The 17,160-nt window shown below is 40.6% G+C and overlaps 1 protein-coding gene across 28 annotated transcripts in view; it reads left to right on the forward strand.

Annotated features, from left to right (window-relative positions):
• ERC1 (ELKS/RAB6-interacting/CAST family member 1) overlaps window positions 1-17,160 on the forward strand; it is a 394,021-nt gene that overhangs the window by 93,633 nt on the left and 283,228 nt on the right. For 21 of the 28 annotated variants that reach the window (XR_009565564.1, XM_030834798.2, XM_030834806.2 and 18 more), the window contains 4 exons: window positions 3,617-3,691; window positions 9,135-9,290; window positions 10,522-10,605; window positions 14,057-14,224. Coding sequence is in view for 27 of the 28 variants with exons in the window: in XM_030834798.2 (XP_030690658.1) it covers window positions 3,617-3,691; window positions 9,135-9,290; window positions 10,522-10,605; window positions 14,057-14,224 (483 nt within the window). In the remaining variant the exon portion in view is untranslated. The remainder of the gene's footprint in view (window positions 1-3,616; window positions 3,692-9,134; window positions 9,291-10,521; window positions 10,606-14,056; window positions 14,225-17,160) is intronic. The other 7 variants (XM_030834801.2, XM_070046385.1, XM_030834804.2 and 4 more) reach the window with 1 other exon arrangement.

Here is a 17,160-nt window from a genome sequence, read left to right on the forward strand (position 1 = left end):
GTACAGGAAGAGTAGAGAGGGTTCCTTCTTCACTTCTCCGTGTGGAGTACAGTAAAGCCAGAACTTGTGTGGAGGATTGAAATCTGCTGAAGGGACGTCTACCCTTGAACCAAGGGTGTGCTGGAGGCTAAAACCTGAAACTTGAAAGAAAGAAATTTCAGACATAAGTACTACTTTACAGTCACAAATGCTCCTGTCTCTCAGTTGTGTAAGTAAATGTTGACTTACTTTTCAAAAGAAAGAAACTACTAACAACGGATAAATTTTGTTCCTAACTTGTTTGTTTTCTTTCTCTAGTCATTATTCTTTAGTAAGTCAGTGAGAGGAACTGAACACATTTTCTGCCGTGTACCACAGTTGACAGTATAACAAGATCCAGATAATTCTGCCTGTACTTTACTTTAATTTCTGTGCAGTGCAAATTTTCAGGCTAAAAAGAGGGAAATAAAGCAAGCACTAGCACATTCGACTTCTTACATTCGTCTGAATGCTACATTCTTTTTTATTCCCAGGGTCCTCTCCCTTTATTAACAGTGCAGGAGTCAGAGGCTCGATGTGCTCTCTGGGAAAGGGGAGTTGGTCAGCCCACTGACTGCAGGATGTGTTCATAATGAGCTTTAATGCGCAGGCCTTTGAATGGAAATCTGTTACGACTGATAGGTTTTACAAGATCTTAACGGGAACGCTTTATGCCTGCGAATGGTTTAAAGTGCACCCTAGTTCCTTAGCAGAGGAGGATTTTTTTTTTATTCAAATGGATTTCTTTCCTTATATATTGCTGATATGCTTGCTAGAGTTTAAAATGAAATTGTAATAGTTTCACTGTAAAGCATTTGGAAATTTCCCTAATTTGGAAGTAGGTAATGGGAAAGGCGTCAGATGAAATTAGTTCAGGGTCTGAATTGTGAGATATTTCAGAGAAATGCAGTTTTAGTATTTCAAGTAGTTGCAGAAATATTAAGTGAAAAATGTGAAGTGTAGGATAGAGGACTTTATTAAGAGGTGATGATTATTTACAATTAGCAGGATTCATTTTATTTTTGTTACATTTTAAAGTTTGCAGTCATTTATTAAACATATTATTAAATATCTGTGTGCCCAATTTGTCACCTGTTTACAGTGTAGGGAGTAGATTCAGTGTGGACAAACTAGAGGCTGGGGGGTTAACTGATGAATTTGTTGTTTTAATGCAGGTGAGAGGTGATTATGGCCTGAACTAATGTGTTCAGATTTTGTCCTGGATTAATGTGTTCTGCATTTTACTGTCTTAATGAAGTGTTTTATCTTGCAGGGGTTAATTGTGGATTAACTCGATCCTTAAGGAGACTTGCTTTTACACTCTGTTGGCTCTAGTCTAGGTAGCCTCCCCTCCAGGGCTAGACTGTCTCTACTCCTAAGATGTGGCCTTCCTGGTGTCTCTGCTCAGTGCCTCTGATGTTCTCTCCACTCTGGCTCTCTGGAGCTTGAATTCTTCCCAGCCCCATGTGAGTTCAGGTAGTTGCTCGACTCGTAGCTCTCTGGTAGTTGTTCTGTCCCCAGTAGTTGTTCTTTGACACTGTGGAGTCTTTCCCTGTACATGCAGGCTTAGTATTTGGTCAAAGACTCCAGGGGACCCCTGTCAGATCAGACACTGCTGCTTTTCTGGCTAGCGTCTTCCTCTGTGTCATTCTGCTCTGCACATTTCTATTGTCTTTGGGACTCTTACTCACTGATCTGTCTTCTGAGCTCTGCGGGACTGCTGTTTTCCATTTGGTCTTCCTGTCCCTGCGTCACATATTGGATAGCAAGTCCGGACCATAACCTTGTTAGTTTCTCTTCTCTCAAGGATCATAGTCCTGTGCTGCTTGTTTTCCAGTGTCTGAAAACAGTTGCTTTATGCATTTTTGTCTAATTTTAACATAGTTATGACAGGAGGGCTAGTCTTCTGTCTGTTACGATCAGATTGTGTTGACCTGGTAGAGGGTGAGAAGTAAATAGGAAACTCGTTGAAGGATTGAAAACAGACTATTGCCATGATTTGTTGATGCCTTATCTAGAGTACACCATTGCTTTCTTTAAAATGGACAGAGGAAATGAAAGGAAACTTAACTCGAGGCTGTTGTACTAATCTAGGCTTAAACTGGACTGGAAGTGGAGTGAAATGATAAATTCAAGAACTCTTTTGAAGCTGGAACAATTAGGACCTGCTCTAGAAGGTGGTAGGAAGTGAAGGTGTGTGAGGAATGAAAGGAGACACTGCTGTTTGGCTTGAACCGCCGGCAGGGCAATGCCGTTTAAGGAGATGGGCAAGACTCATCAATCTTCAGAGGAGGGGCTAGGTTAAAGAGGAGAAAATCACGAGTTTTGTTTTGAATGAAATACGTTTGAGTGACCTAGTAAACATCTATATACATGTCAGATGGGCAGAGCAAGGGCAGGGCTAGAGTTTCACCAGCACTGTTCAGATGGGAAGTCTCCATCTGTATTCTCTGCCATCACTAGGGGCTGTACCGGGGTACTCTGGTACTGGCTGACTCAGAGACATCGACAGAATCTGACAAGAAGATAGCCTGAGGAGGTCTGGTAACTTCAGGGGGATCCTTGAAGACCCCAACTGTGATATTCTACCATCTCCTCCTTTCCTTTCTGATCCTGAGCGCACTGACATTTGGATTGAAAAAAATAGCTATGTTTTTCTGCTATTTGCCACAGGTAGACTGTTTAGGAAACTTGTTCGGCAGTCTTACCTTCTTTTTCTTTCTGATCGTAGCCCCTCTAGAGAGAGATTTCCATCGTAGGTAGCCCGGTGGTTGTTGCTCTGGGGGAGGATGCTATGCAAAGGAGGTCGTCCACACAAATGCTTTCAGTTGTTTTGTGCAGTGTGGACTGTGGCTACTTTGATTTCTCCTTTTCTTTTTTTTTTAAAATAAATTTATTTATTTTTGGCTGTGTTGGGTCTTTGTTGCTGCGCGCGGGCTTTCTCCAGTTACGGTGAGCAGGGGCTACTCTTCATTGCAGTGCACGGCTTCTCATTGCGGTGGCCTCTCGTTGCGGAGCACGGGCTCTAGGCGCACGGGCTTCAGTAGTTGTGGCTCATGGGCTGTAGAGCGCAGGCTCAGTAGTTGTGGTGCACGGGCTTAGTTGCTCTGCGGCATGTGGGATCTTCCCGGACCAGGGCTCGAACCCGTGTCCCCTGCATCGGCAGGCAGATTCCTAACCACTGCGCCACCAGGGAAGTCCTGATTTCTCCTTTTAAAAAGGGACTATTTCTAATCCCCTTTTTGGATTGTTTGGAGTTCTGATAATATGTCTCAGAGTCCTGTGGAAGAGTGACACACAACATGGGGATGTGCCGGAGCTTCACCTCTTGTGGTGGCTGGGGTCTGTGTGACTTACCGTGTATAACCAGGTGTGCAGAGATGGGGACCGTCCTGTGCCCCTTAGCCTGAATGCAGTCTGTGTGCTCCCTGGTCCACAGGGAAAGGTCAGGAAGACAGAAAGTGGATCAGAGTATCTTACAAGGCCAGGGTAGTCATCTTTGCATGTAACTACTACTCACTTGCCTCTCCACTCTCCTGTTGAAAAAATGAGAGTGAAAAGGAGGACACTTACTCTCTTTTTTGCTTCTCTTGTATAGGAGATGCATCGGAGATTTGAGAATGCCCCCGATTCTGCCAAAACTAAAGCTCTGCAAACTGTTATCGAAATGAAGGTAAGTGAGAACTTCCTAAGGAATCTTATGTGTCATTTCACACTTTCAAGTGATCACACTTTCATGTGTGAGTTTAAGAAAGTGGTATGTAATAATAGTTCACTCGTTTTGTAGGCTGAGAAGGAATAGTAAGACTTAATGAAAACGACACATTAAATGAACTTCAGTTTCGTTTCCTCCAGCATTTCTTGGAGTCAGCTGTTCTCAAAGCTTTTGATATCAGGGCCCCTTATTCTCTTAAAATGACTCATTTCATTTGTTTTTAAGAAAATGTCTGCCAAATACCAAGTTTGTGCGTCAGTTCTTCTCTCAAGTAAGAATAGGGTTCCGTGAAAAAAGTACCTGATTCAGCTTGCAGCTCACAGAGCACCCAGTGCTGTCCTGGGAGCAGCATCACACCCAGGACGCAGCAGCCGGGCCTCCCCTTCCTGTTTCATCACACAGAATGGTACAAAGATACATACTCAAGCGTTGAGCATATGAAAAGTCACCAGGGACATTCCTAAGTGAGCCAGTGTTTTAAAAATGTTCTTTCTTATTTTTCTTTTTTGTCTGAGAGCGCTGACACTGAAGAATACACTGACCGCTAGTATGGTTTGACGCTGTTGTCCAGAGGCAACGAACACTTTTGCCTGTCCTTTATACCTTTAGTGCATGTGTCAACACAGTGGAAAAGGCACATAAAGTCGTAGTATTATTATGAAAATAGTTTTGCCTTCTCAAAAGGGCTAGGAGGCACCCCCAGGTTTTCACGGACTATACTTTGAAAGTCTCTGCTTTAGGTTACTGAGTAGTTAGAAATCTTTAGGCTGAACGTTATGGTGATTGGTGACTAAGCACTCGCCTTCTATGTTAAATTCCCTGGATTCAAAATCTGGCTTTATTTAACCAGTTGTATGACATAGAACAAGTAACCTAACCTCTCCATGCCTTAATTTCTTTATTGATAAATGGCGATAACAATAGTACCTATCCCATGGGTTCTTTTGTGGTTTAAATTAGTTAAAACAAGTAAAACACTTTAAACAGGACCTGGCACATAGTAAACATTCAGTCAGTGTTAGCTGCTATGCTATTATTATTTTTATTAAAAACATATTCTTTCTTGCAAGAGCTAGAAGACTCTTACAGATAGGGACCCCTCCCTCTACCCCTCCTTCCCTCTCTGTCTCTTTTTTTAACTTCTTTGTATCCCCTGAAAAGTTTGACACGGTGTTTTGCATCATGTGCCTTCATTTAATGTTTGTTGATGTGACAAGAATCTTTAGTTTTTGGTATATAAATAGTTTTATGAAAATAGATGCTTCTCAAGTACAGTTATCAGAATGGTTCTCTTAATTTAGATGATTTCCTCTTAAAACTATGTTTTTATTGTTGTATACATCTTTATTCTCACTGGGGAAAGGGTTTACTAAACAAATAGCAAATTAGTGGATTCTGGGTTCTTTATAGTTAGACAATTCATAGTCTTGAACGTAATCTTGTAAACAGCCTCTAGAAAGGTTTAATTACATGTTCACATTTCCCACAAGTTTATTTGTACGTGTTATTTCCTGATCCCTGTTGGAACCTAAAAACACACGAGTGTACCTATGTTCACAGAATTATTTTGCTTGCCTTTTGATGGCATAGGGAAGTGTACTGGTTTTAACTGGCAGTAGATCTATTTTAAGTTGTGTTAACCTCCAGCCATTCTGCTAAGAAGCAAGAGACTGAGATTCTGGTGGCCCAGTGGGGTCAGGTGGATGTTATGTTGAAATTGCAGATGAAGTAGCTGAGATGCTGAGAGTGTGGCATGAGCTTGAGAGGATCATGAAGGTCTAGACTGGTCTTTGGGGGAAATGGGAAAGGAGGTGATGGTGGACTATAAAAGAGCCCAGCTGTCTTCAAGGTGACGTAACATTCTTTTCTCTCTCCTCCTCCTCTCCCTCCTCCTTTCTCCCACTTTCTTCCCTCTGCTTCCTTCTCCCTTCTCTAACTTTTTCTTTTGCCTTTAGCAGTGGAGGAGCAGGGAGGAATTACTGGACTGCTCTAGGGTTAGAGTTTTGCTGGGTAGATACAGCAGTATTACTGGGATGCAAGTGAATTGAGGGTGGAGGTGAAGGAGTAGTTGGGATGATCCGTCCAGGAATGTAGCCTGGATAGGAAGGAAGAGAATTCAGAATGGATGGACAGGTTGGGAGAAAACGTAGAAGTTAGGGAGGTGGAGGACTCAGTGAGATGCAAGAGCAGCAGTTAATGTGAGTGACAGTGTGTCAGGCCTGGGAGGAGAGTCCTGGGTGATGTGGTCTTGTAAACTGGATAGCTAAAATGGACCGGAGGATGCGGGCGTTGGAGTTACGGACGACAAGGAAGTCGGACATTGAAATCCTAGGATTATGGCAAGAGTGGCATTTGAAGGAGAGATCTATTGTCAGCCGGGTGCTGAAGACTTCTTCAGTGGGCGGGAGTGGCGGGGGAGCCCCTAGATGGCAGCTGTGCGGAGGGAGAGTGAAGAGGAGTGTGAGTTTTAAATGGGAGCAGCGGGCTTCCCTGGTGGCGCAGTGGTTGAGAGTCCGCCTGCCGATGCAGGGGACACGGGTTCGTGCCCTGGTCCGGCAAGGTCCCACATGCTGCGGAGCGGCTGGGCCCCTGAGCCATGGCCGCTGAGCCTGCACGTCCGGAGCCTGTGCTCCGCGACGGGAGAGGCCACAGCAGTGGGAGGCTCGTGTACCGCAAAATAAATAAATAAATGGGAGCAGCATCGAGGAACCTGGAGGTGCCCACACTCCTCCCTGCCACTCTGTGATGCTGGGGGATTAGTGGACTTCTCTGGAGAGCGTTCGGGGAAATTCTATCCTTTGGGAAAGCCTGGGTTTACTTAGAGCAGGGAGACAACTTTTGAAAAAAAAGTTGAGGATTTGGGAAATTTAACAAGGAGCAGAGGATTTCAGTGGACTCAGTGGGGTTGGTTGATTAATGATGGGAGACCCAGGGCTGGGCAAGTATAGAGTAGTAAGATGATAAAAACTTTATTTAGTTAGTTATTATACATTCTAGGAGTAAGGAACCTCCTTGGAAAGGGCTGTCCTCAAATAAACCCAGCCTGAGTACTGGTCGGTGCTACAACTAGTCCAACATGTCAGGCATTAATTTTCTGGCCTCATCCCAGAAAGTAGCCTGGAAGGTTCTTTTTCTGCCTCATGGCGTTCAGAGCTGCAGTTATGGTCCCTTTTTAGGTGCAGATTTTATGGTGCGTGATTTGATAGTGCGTGTCTGATTTGGTCAAGAGCTGCCTCTCTGTCTGTGCTGGGATTTTCAGATAGTGCATTTGAAGTCGTTTATTTATCCTTTATGGACCAGGATAGTTTTAAACGAGTAAATCAAAATCCTGGTTTAGGTTTAGAATGTTTCTGATTGTGTTAATTTAATATGTTTAATTTTGAACTAAATGTAAGTTGCATTTGAATAGATTTGTAAAAGAAAATTTTTGTTGTGTTATTTTTAAAGGTAATGCAATGCAAGTCAGAGGAGCACAGCCCTCGCTTCTCCCCCCAAACCTAAAACTAGCTAGTTGTGATTGTCTCATGATAAGTCCTTTAACTCTTACCGGCACACTCTCAGATAGCAAGGAAAGTCAGTCAAGGCAGGCTTGAGGTAAAGTGAAAAGAGGAAGTCAGTCTCCAAATTTCTTCCTAAAGGAATGGTTTCTATAAAATTCCAAATAACATAAAGCTATACTGCATTTATGCTCTTTGAGGTCTTTACTTCTTAGGTGAATAAGCATATGCAGCTATAAAGTATCTATTCTGTGTAGGAGTTTTTCTGTAATTGATGACATCTAAAGTAATCTGGGGATAAACTAGATACTGTGACAGACAAAACCAAGAAAATGAGTGTAGATGGTTGTTGTACTAGGAGGTGATATTCGTGGTGATGCTGATTTATAAGGACAGTGATGTTTCTTTTTAGAAATCATTATGAGATACGTCACATGCATGGTGAAGTATAGTGAATAAGTAAGATTACTAATGCAGTAAGTAACCTCCCCTTATCTGCAGGGGATAGGTTCCACCACCCTCAGTGGACTGAAACCACAGATGGTACCGAACCCTATATATACTGTGTTTTTTCTTATACATACCTATGATTAATTTTATAAATTAGGCACAGTGTGTAAGGGATTAACAACAGTAATTAATAGTAAAATAGAACAGTTATAACAGTATGCTGTAATGGAAGTTATGTGAATAGGTCTCATTCTCTCTCTCTCTCTCAGTATCTTACTGCACAAATCTAATGCCTTCTTCATCTAAACTAAGCACTTGTCATGCACTGTAGTTGTAACTTTTGCAGTTTGAGGTGCAGCAGCAAAACTGGCACAAATTTCTCTTTCCTTCATCCCAATTTCACTCCTGGAAGATTCGTTCTTACTGTAGATCATAGCAACCTCAGCATATGATTTTTTCTCTTAGTGAGAACTGCCACCTTTTCACTTAAAAGAAGCACCTTACAGCTTCTCTTTGTCAAAACTGAATTGCCAGCATCACTACTCTTGTGCTTTGGGGACGGTATTAAATAAAATATTGTCACATAAAAACAGTCACTTGACCACAAGCACTGTGATGCCAGGACTGCCCATCTGATAACCGAGGTGGCTGCTGTGAGTGACTAACGGGCAGGGGTGCACTGGACAAAGGGATGATTCACGTTCCGGTGGGACAGAATGGGATGGTGTGAGATTTCATTATATTGATTGGAACAGCGGTGCACAGTTTAAAACTTCTGAATTGTTTTTTTCTGGAATTTTCCATTTGATATTTTCTGACCGCAGTTGACCTCAGGTAACTGAAACCACAGAGAGCAGAACCACGGAAAGTAAAACTGTGGATAAGTCGGGACCACTGTGTGATAAAATGTAACTGTTAGCATAATTATTCATCCCTTTGTTTTTCTACAGTGGGAGGTTATCAGATCTTTATTATTGTAGATAGGGTTATACGAATTATTGTGTAAGTCTTTGAAACCTTCTTACTCTTTTCCCCACTCCTTTGGGAGCATAAGTAAGCCTTTTAGAGGTCATCAAGTAAAACGATAAAATATTATAGCTAGAAAAGGTTTTACTGTTAATATTACAAATGTTTTCACTAGAAGTTCGTTGACCATAAAGTACTAAGAAACTTTAACTAGTTTTCCATTGCTTCTACTTCTTCAGTTAATACTCTCAACTTTAATCAAAAGGGTGCAGAGGAAAGGCTAGAGGAAAAAATCATAGTATAGATCTCAGTCCTCCTCCTCTCCACCATATGGCCATGAAGGATATATTTTAGAAGCAAGGCACCAGTTGCAATATTTCTACATATTTGTTTATCTTTATTAAATTTCACATCTGTAAAGACAGGCTTGTGCAACCTCTCTGACTTTTTGCGAATACTTTAATGTCTAAATCTTCCTTTGTCCTCAGGATTCAAAAATTTCCTCTATGGAGCGTGGGCTCCGAGACTTGGAAGAGGAGATTCAGATGCTGAAATCGAACGGGGCTTTGAGTACTGAAGAACGAGAGGAAGAAATGAAGCAAATGGAAGTCTATCGGAGCCATTCTAAATTTATGAAAAACAAGGTAATGGTGTGTGATACTGTAATTTTTAAATGGGGTTTGAAAAATTGATGCATGTTCCTACTTCTGTAGTGATGGACTTCATGCTGTTTTATCAGGCTTCAGGGAAGAATACTTGTACCGTAATTCTTTCAGATAGAACTTTCCAGAATTAAAGTCAATTACTGATGTTGCATGGTTATTTCAAATTTCACTTAAAAGAAAAATTACTTGTGTGAGGCTAAGTGTGTATTATCACGGTTTAACATTTCATGTCTACCAGTACTTCTGAGGCGATTAGTAGGATTACATCCAGATGAGTTTTTCTCACTCTATGAAACATCATGTTCTTGATGTCTTGTGAACAAATTTAGAAGTGAAATGCAGCCTAAGAGACTGAATCCACCTCCCCTTTTTTTTCCTGAAATGGCTTAAATAAAACCGTGTTTTCCCTTCAAACACAGTTCCCTAAAGGAAACCCCTTTGTGCTCTCCCTTGGAGAAGACCCATGTGTATCAGGTTTATTGTTTCCCACGTGCACTTGGGGTGTATGTACAGTAGGATAAGCATTGCTGAGACATATCAGTCTGTATTATAACCTCAGTCACAGTATTCCTTCCTTAGAGCCAAAGGCATTTATTTTGTTTCTATAAACTATTTTAGGTAAATTGGAGGATTTAGTTTATTACAGTTATCAGTTTATCAGGTCTGTGGTGTTTTAAAGATCATAATTTCAATTGTAAAATATTAGCTAGAAAGTAAGTGTTCCTTCCCCTCCCCCTGCCCCCCATATCCCAATTGTGTTAGTTCCCTAATTTCTCAGAAGTGAAAACTGTTCCTTTAATGATGCAGTTTCTGGCTTCTTTCTGTGATACCCATACCTGCATATAAGTCAGTAGAATATTCCTCTATTATTTTAAGAATCTGTTACCAATGACTATGGCCAATTTCATGTAACTTTTAGAACTTAAAACTTCACGTATCCAACTTTCTGTTAGTTTTGACTTATCATTCTAACTTGAGAACAAAATAAAATATTGTCTCTGCTTCCCATTTGCTGATTAGCACATTTCAGTCCATTACCCTATGGGAATAGTGAGCCCATCTAGGGTCCTTTGAAGAGGAAATTAGGGGAACAGATTTGATTGTGTTATATGAGTTATTGTTATTTCCAGTTACTGCTCTGGCTCAAAAGCAGATAATAAAAAGACCTAAGTTGACACATGAGTGAAAAAGAATAACAATGTCGTGACAGGTAGAGCAACTGAAGGAGGAGCTAAATTCGAAAGAGGCTCAAGGGGAGGAGCTGAAAAAGAGAGCGGCTGGTCTTCAGGCCGAGGTCTTTGCCGTAAGATTTACCCTTTGCGTGCAGTGGCCCCACAGTGGGGCCCTGCTGCTCTGGCTCTGGGTGCTCACACTTTCACTCTGTGGTCGGCAGCTTTGCCCGGTACTAGCACTAACCAGCCTGCTCTGCTCTTTAACTGACTCCTGTTCACCCGTTTGACCCACGTGCCGCCCTGTGTGCAGCGAGCCCTCATGTGCTCTGGAAGCCCTGTCCCTGGTTTTTTACTGTTGCTTTGCCACTGTGTGGATGGTGCTTCAAAGCTGTTTTTTCTCGACTCCTTTCCTGTTACCAGAAACTTGTTCATTTATGTGAATGGTCTCTTTTCTCTTCTTAGGTACAAAGAATGTGCAGATGTTCTAGGTCCATCACCCAGGGTTTATTTCAATCTGATTTCTTGAGTGAAGTGCTTTACCTTCATATGTAGGCATCATCTTTAAGTCCCCGATAGGTGATTTTGCAACAAATTTTACTTTCTTTGGAACGAACAGATGTATTGAAGTGATTAGCTCATTTAGTTATCTAGTAAATTAGAAGTAGCATGAAACTTAAAGTCTCTAAATCTATTCAGTAGCTCAATCATCTGTCTAGAGAACTTGAAATTCCATTTCAAACTGTGATAAAATGATTATAATAAAATAGCTAACACTTGAGTACTTATTACAAGCATTTTATAACCTACTAAGGTAGGTATATTCTCAACCCAATTTATGTATAAGGAAGCTGAGGTAACACAGTGGTGCTCAGGAAACACAGTTAGTAAGAGGCAGAGTTTGAGTTTTACACAAGCCATTTGGTTCCAGAGCCTGTGCTGGTAAGCTCTGCACTCCACTGCCCTATGCTAGGCTGTGCACACAAGTGTCAGGAAAATAACTGCTTCTGAAAATTACGGTAGGATAAGACTGGAATGCAGCATTAAAAGAAAAAAAACCACTTGTGCTAATTTAGTGTTTGCTATTTATGGACCATTTTATAGTATAGATAGAAAAGTGAGATATTTTGTCTAAAAGGGTCCAGTTTGGTTTGTTGTAACCATGTATTGTCTAGAGGAGAAGTTGATCTATAACTTTTTTTCCCTCAGCTAGTATTACTAATTTCTTTTTGTGTCGAACAACAGGCTAAACAGTCTATACATTTTTTTAGTTTAATCTGTATGCAATACAGTGGCACTGGTTTGCTCTCTCCATCTTACTGATTAGGAAACCAAGGCTTAGAGAGGTAGTTACCCAAGAAGACACACTCATTCGTTCTCACGTGGGATTGACTGCAAAAGCCTTATGCTCCTAACTTTTTTTTGTGTGTGTGTGTGTGTTACGCAGGCCTCTCACTGCTATGGCCTCTCCCATTGCGGAGCACAGGCTCCGGACGCGCAGGCTCATTGGCCATGGCTCACGGGCCCAGCCGCTCCACGGCATACGGGATCTTCCCAGACCGGGGCACGAACCCGCGTCCCCTGCATCAGCAGGTGGACTCTCAACCACTGCGCCACCAGGGAAGCCCTATGCTGCTAACTTTTAAGGGAAATTTGTGCTTCTAAACTCTTCTATTTAGGATATTTTCTTCAGTTTTCTCAGTCTTTATGGTCAGTATAGCATTATTTCAGGATTATTTAGTAATGCAGATGATGAGGAAACTGAGATTTTATAGTTATTTTTGATCACATGGTCCAGAGGTAGCTGGAAATTTGAGTAATCTTTAAGCCATAGTTCTTTAGCTGACGAGGTGAGAACATTTTGAACGTTTCTCCTGACTATTTATTCATACCACAAGTGCGTTTTTAGTGCATTCTGTTTGTTAGGGGTGGGACGTTGGTAAAGGGATGTCATGAAAGATGCTACACCATTACAGTATGTGGCAGCTCCTGGGTACATATCTGTGTTACAGGATGGAAGTAGCTGCTGTTTACAGCTATCTTCCACTGATGTCCTTACCAGCTGCAAGTATTTTGCATACAGTGAGCACACAAAAATGTTTGTTGAATGAATGAATATTATATTTGCAAGTAGAGATTTCATGCATATGAGAAAAATGCTTGTCTTCCTGCTGAAACAGAACAGTAAATTATAAGTTTATTTTTAGTGCTCCTTAAAAGTAATTTTAATTACAGTAAAATTTATTTCATACTTTCTCATGGGAAATTATTCACAAAAACTTTGTCCCTTATGCCTAAGATTATTACAGTCAGAATACTTTAGATACATTCAACTTCTTAAAAAGTATTTTTTGTTTCGTCAGTGATACTGAGATTACTGACTTCTTGTCAAATTTATACTTCCAAGAGTCTATATTTTAGTGTATAGCTAGCTACCTTGCTTAGGCAGTAGATATAATATAAAAACAGATATGATTTCTGTTAATTTGGCTTACATTTAGAATAAAAGAGTAAGCGCTTCCCTGGTGGCGCAGTGGTTGAGAGTCCGCCTGCCGATGCAGGGGACACGGGTTCGTGCCCCGGTCCGGGAAGATCCCACATGCCGCGGAGTGGCTGGGCCCGTGAGCCATGGCCGCTGAGCCTGCGCGTCCAGAGCCTGTGCTCCAGCAACGGGAGAGGCCACAGCAGTGAGAGGCCTGCGTACCGAAAAAAAAAAAGAAGAATAAAAGAGTAAAAATTCTTAGAAACAGTAGAAATATAAAGGAGATGTTTGATGTTAAACGTTTTCTAAGTTAAGATGAGAAAAATTTATGGGAGAGTGAGTGGCACCTATCGATTTATGGATTGCTCTGTCAGAGTAATTCAAATCTGATTACACATGTAGATTCTTACAGAATGAGATTTTATGCGTTCTTTATTTAGGTTATATACTTTTATCCATTTAGTTGACATGACATGTTGTAGGTAATATAACTTTGTAGGTGGAATCTTTTTTTAGGTCAGTACCCCTAACTCCTCAAAATTACATAATTTTTAGAAAGCACATGTTTATAATGCCTTATAACACTAAAGTGGCTTTTTAAGAAGGACTTTATGTACACTTTCATTTGAGAATGAAAAAAAACAATGAAAAAATAAATGTGCAGCTTTTGAGTTTAAATAGCAATAGTAGGAAGTTTCTTTTTTCTTTCTGTATTCCATCTACACTAATCCTGCTGTATGATTTGAAGTTTCTTATGACTTAATAAGATGAAAACTGCTTTAGTCATGTTCAGATGCTTACTACTGTCTCATAGTCATCTAAGTGAATTGGGATTTTTCTTCTTCCATTCCTTTTCTAACGGATTTCAAAAGTTTAGGGGAGACAATAAATGAAAACTGGAAATTTTGCTATTAGTTGAATAAGCTTTGTTTTTTTTGGGGGGGGGTCAGCTAAGATTAGATGATGCAAAAAGATGAATTGTGTCCTGTCATAAAGTTAATGCTGTATATCTTGACGTGGATCTGTCAAAGACCCAGATCAGAGGTGGTGGTTTTATTTCTTTTTTCCTTATACTGCTTTTTCTTCTTCTCTAGATTGGTCAGGTGAAGCAGGAGCTGTCCAGAAAGGACACAGAACTACTAGCCCTACAGACAAAGCTAGAAACACTCACCAACCAGTTCTCAGACAGCAAGCAACACATTGAAGTGCTGAAGGAGTCCTTGACTGCTAAGGAGCAGAGGGCTGCCATCCTGCAGACCGAGGTAAAAGGAGTTGTGGGATTTGCACGGAGCCCATTCCTTGGCACCTTTTCTTGTGTATTACCTGTGCACTTCTTGTTGTGTTGAGATACGGGAGCTATGAATAATATTATGATGGATTCTTTAGCGATGTGGTCAGTTATAGTACTAAACTATAGCCATCTTGTTTCTATTGTTCTTGTATCTAACAAATTAAACCAGTGCAGTTAATATATGTTTTTGATACTTCAGACTTTGACTAAGTCTGTGCTTCTAAGTAGACTTTAAACTAATGATATGAAATGAAAAGATAGTTGTAAAAGCATTTGTCCTCACCCGTGGTAAATCTTTCAGTCATGAATGGGAGTGAGCTTGGTCAGCCTGTGTTGGGTTATTAAGTGTCCTTAATTTTTGGTATTATGAATAGCTTTAAGTAAGCAAACTGTGGAATCTAGAAATGTTTGAGATAAATCTTGTTTTGAACTGCAGATTATTAGACACGTGCCTTCATGTCCTGTTTGAAAATAAAGTTAGCATTTTTAGAAATATTAGAAGATTATCTAGTCTGCCAGCCTTGATTAGAGGTAGGAACACACTAAATAATTCCAGACAGATGAGAATCTATCATATTTGCAATGAGAAGGAATTGATGATGCTATTTGGATTTGCTGTCTTAAGGAAAATATTTTCTAAAGATCTCAGTGAAATAGAGAATTTAGGTAGGAATAGGTAAGCAGTTCTGCTGTATAGAAGAAAAATAAAGCATATAGTATGGATTAATTTTTTCTTTTCTTTTAAAGAACAAGATAATAGGTAAATAAAGGCATAGTGTAATGAAAAAAGGAATGGGTAGTAAAAAGAATGCATAAAAACATCTCAGACCCAGAAGTTCAGAATCTTCAAGCGAGGAGGAATGGGAAAATGACCAAAATGTTTCATATAGTATTTTATTTTTTTACAGTTTGGGATTTTGTTGAAAATGAGAGATTTGGATGATATATTTATAATTTTCCTTACAAATTATACTTTTTCTATTTTGATCACGTTTCATTTTATCGTGATACCTCAGAGGGCTATTTTGGGATAAATAAGGCTCTGGCCCCACAGTTACTGAGTGAACTTCAGTTTTACCACTTGCTACCAGGTGCAGGGTCCTGGGCACATTACTTAAGTTCATTGCGCCTTGTTTTACATCTGTAAGATGAAGAGGAGTTCCTGCCTCATTAGGTTGTTAGCATTAAACGAATTTATTCACTCCTCCTAGTGCCTGGCACATAGTAAGGTCTTTGTCAGTTATTGGCATCATTCTAATTCTTGTAATACTATCAGCTAATATATGTAAACTGTTAAAACAGTAAGAGATTCTTATTGCTTTTCTTTTCATTGGCATAAATTTTATGTAGAAGGTCTGCTATTTAATATTTTTATCAAGCTAAATTAAGGTTTATTCAGGGAGTTGCAAATATAAAATTATCTGAAAAATGTTGCCTGCAAATTTATTAATTTGTGGCTTTATTAGAGTTTTTCACATCAATGCCTGGTATGCGTGCAGTACTACAAAAGGGTCAAAAGAGGGCACCAGTGTTTTGGAGGTGAGCCTGTTGCCAAGTTTGCTGCTGTGATAGTTTTGGATGGAGGTGGCAGGTGTGGGAACCAGGGGACCAGGCAGTTGGTTAATGATAATGCAAACACTTAAAAGCTTGTCACAGTCTAATAGATGACTTCTTCCCCTTGGCAATCCATCCTTCTCTTTGTACCACCCTCTGAAATAGTGTTCTTATTAGCTAGGTCTCACACAGATGGGCTTGTGATTGGTTTCTTGTACCACAGAGAACAAAGACTGTATTTGTGGTCATTCTTGGATGGTTTTTATATTTGTTTTTAGGACTAACTGAGTTTCAGTAATTACCCTTGTAAGTTTTTAGGACAACTGCTCCAATATAAGGGTCTCATTCTAAAAGATAACAGTAGAAAAGCTAACTTCCTTTGAATTGGGGGTGACTCTATGAATGTTATGTGCCTGTCTATCAGGATCTGCTTTTTCTTCTTAAATTACTCTGGGGACACTTGGCAAGGCTCACTTTCTCCAAAGCAGCTTTCTCCTGTTGGATCCCATAAAAGACAGTTCGAACCAGCTCTCTGAAAGTTCTCACCTTTTTCTATAATTGCTATATTTCTGTTCCTATAATTGCTCTTTTTTTAAAAAAATAAATTTATTTTATTTATTTATTTTTGGCTGCATTAGGTCTTCGTTGCTGCACGCGGGCCTTCTCTAGTTGGCGGCGAGCGGAGGCTACTCTTCGTTGTGGTGCACGGGCTTCTCACTGCAGTGGCTTCTCTTGTTTCAGAGCACAGGCTCTAGGCTTGCAGGCTTCAGTAGTTGTGGCACGTGGGCTCATTAGTTGTGGCTCACAGGCTCTAGAATGCAGGCTCAGTAGTTGTGGCACACGGGCTTAGTTGCTCCGCGGCGTGTGGGATCTTCCCGGACCAGGGCTTGATCCTGTGTCCGCTGCATTGGCAGGCGGATTCTTAACCACTGCGCCACCAGGGAAGCCCCCTATAATTGCTCTTAATTGGTCTCATCCTCCTCTCTGAAGCTACCCTAGACTTTCATCCAGCTCTCAAATCACTAAATTAAGCACATATGAAAAAGAACATGGATTCAGGAGTTTTTTTTTTTTTTTAATTTTAAAATTCTTTAAGGAAAAACAGGATGTGGGAAAAGGCCTGTTTTTTTTCCTGTTCAGGGTCCATGGTATGAGGTCCTTTTGTGTTGGGCAGTATACAGTATCTATGGAATTGCTCCTGTTTTATGAACATCTCCTTTAATCTGTTGACCTTCACAGAGGTAGTCTGGATTTAGTAGCACTGTGGTCAAAGCATGGGCTTTGGAGTCAGACCTAGGCTTGAAATAGCCTTCTACATTTATTAGTTATGTGACCTTGGATGAGTTATTTTAC

The sequence above is a fragment of the Globicephala melas genome, chromosome 10, assembly GCF_963455315.2.
Source record: "Globicephala melas chromosome 10, mGloMel1.2, whole genome shotgun sequence".
Taxonomy (NCBI): Eukaryota; Metazoa; Chordata; class Mammalia; order Artiodactyla; family Delphinidae; genus Globicephala; species Globicephala melas.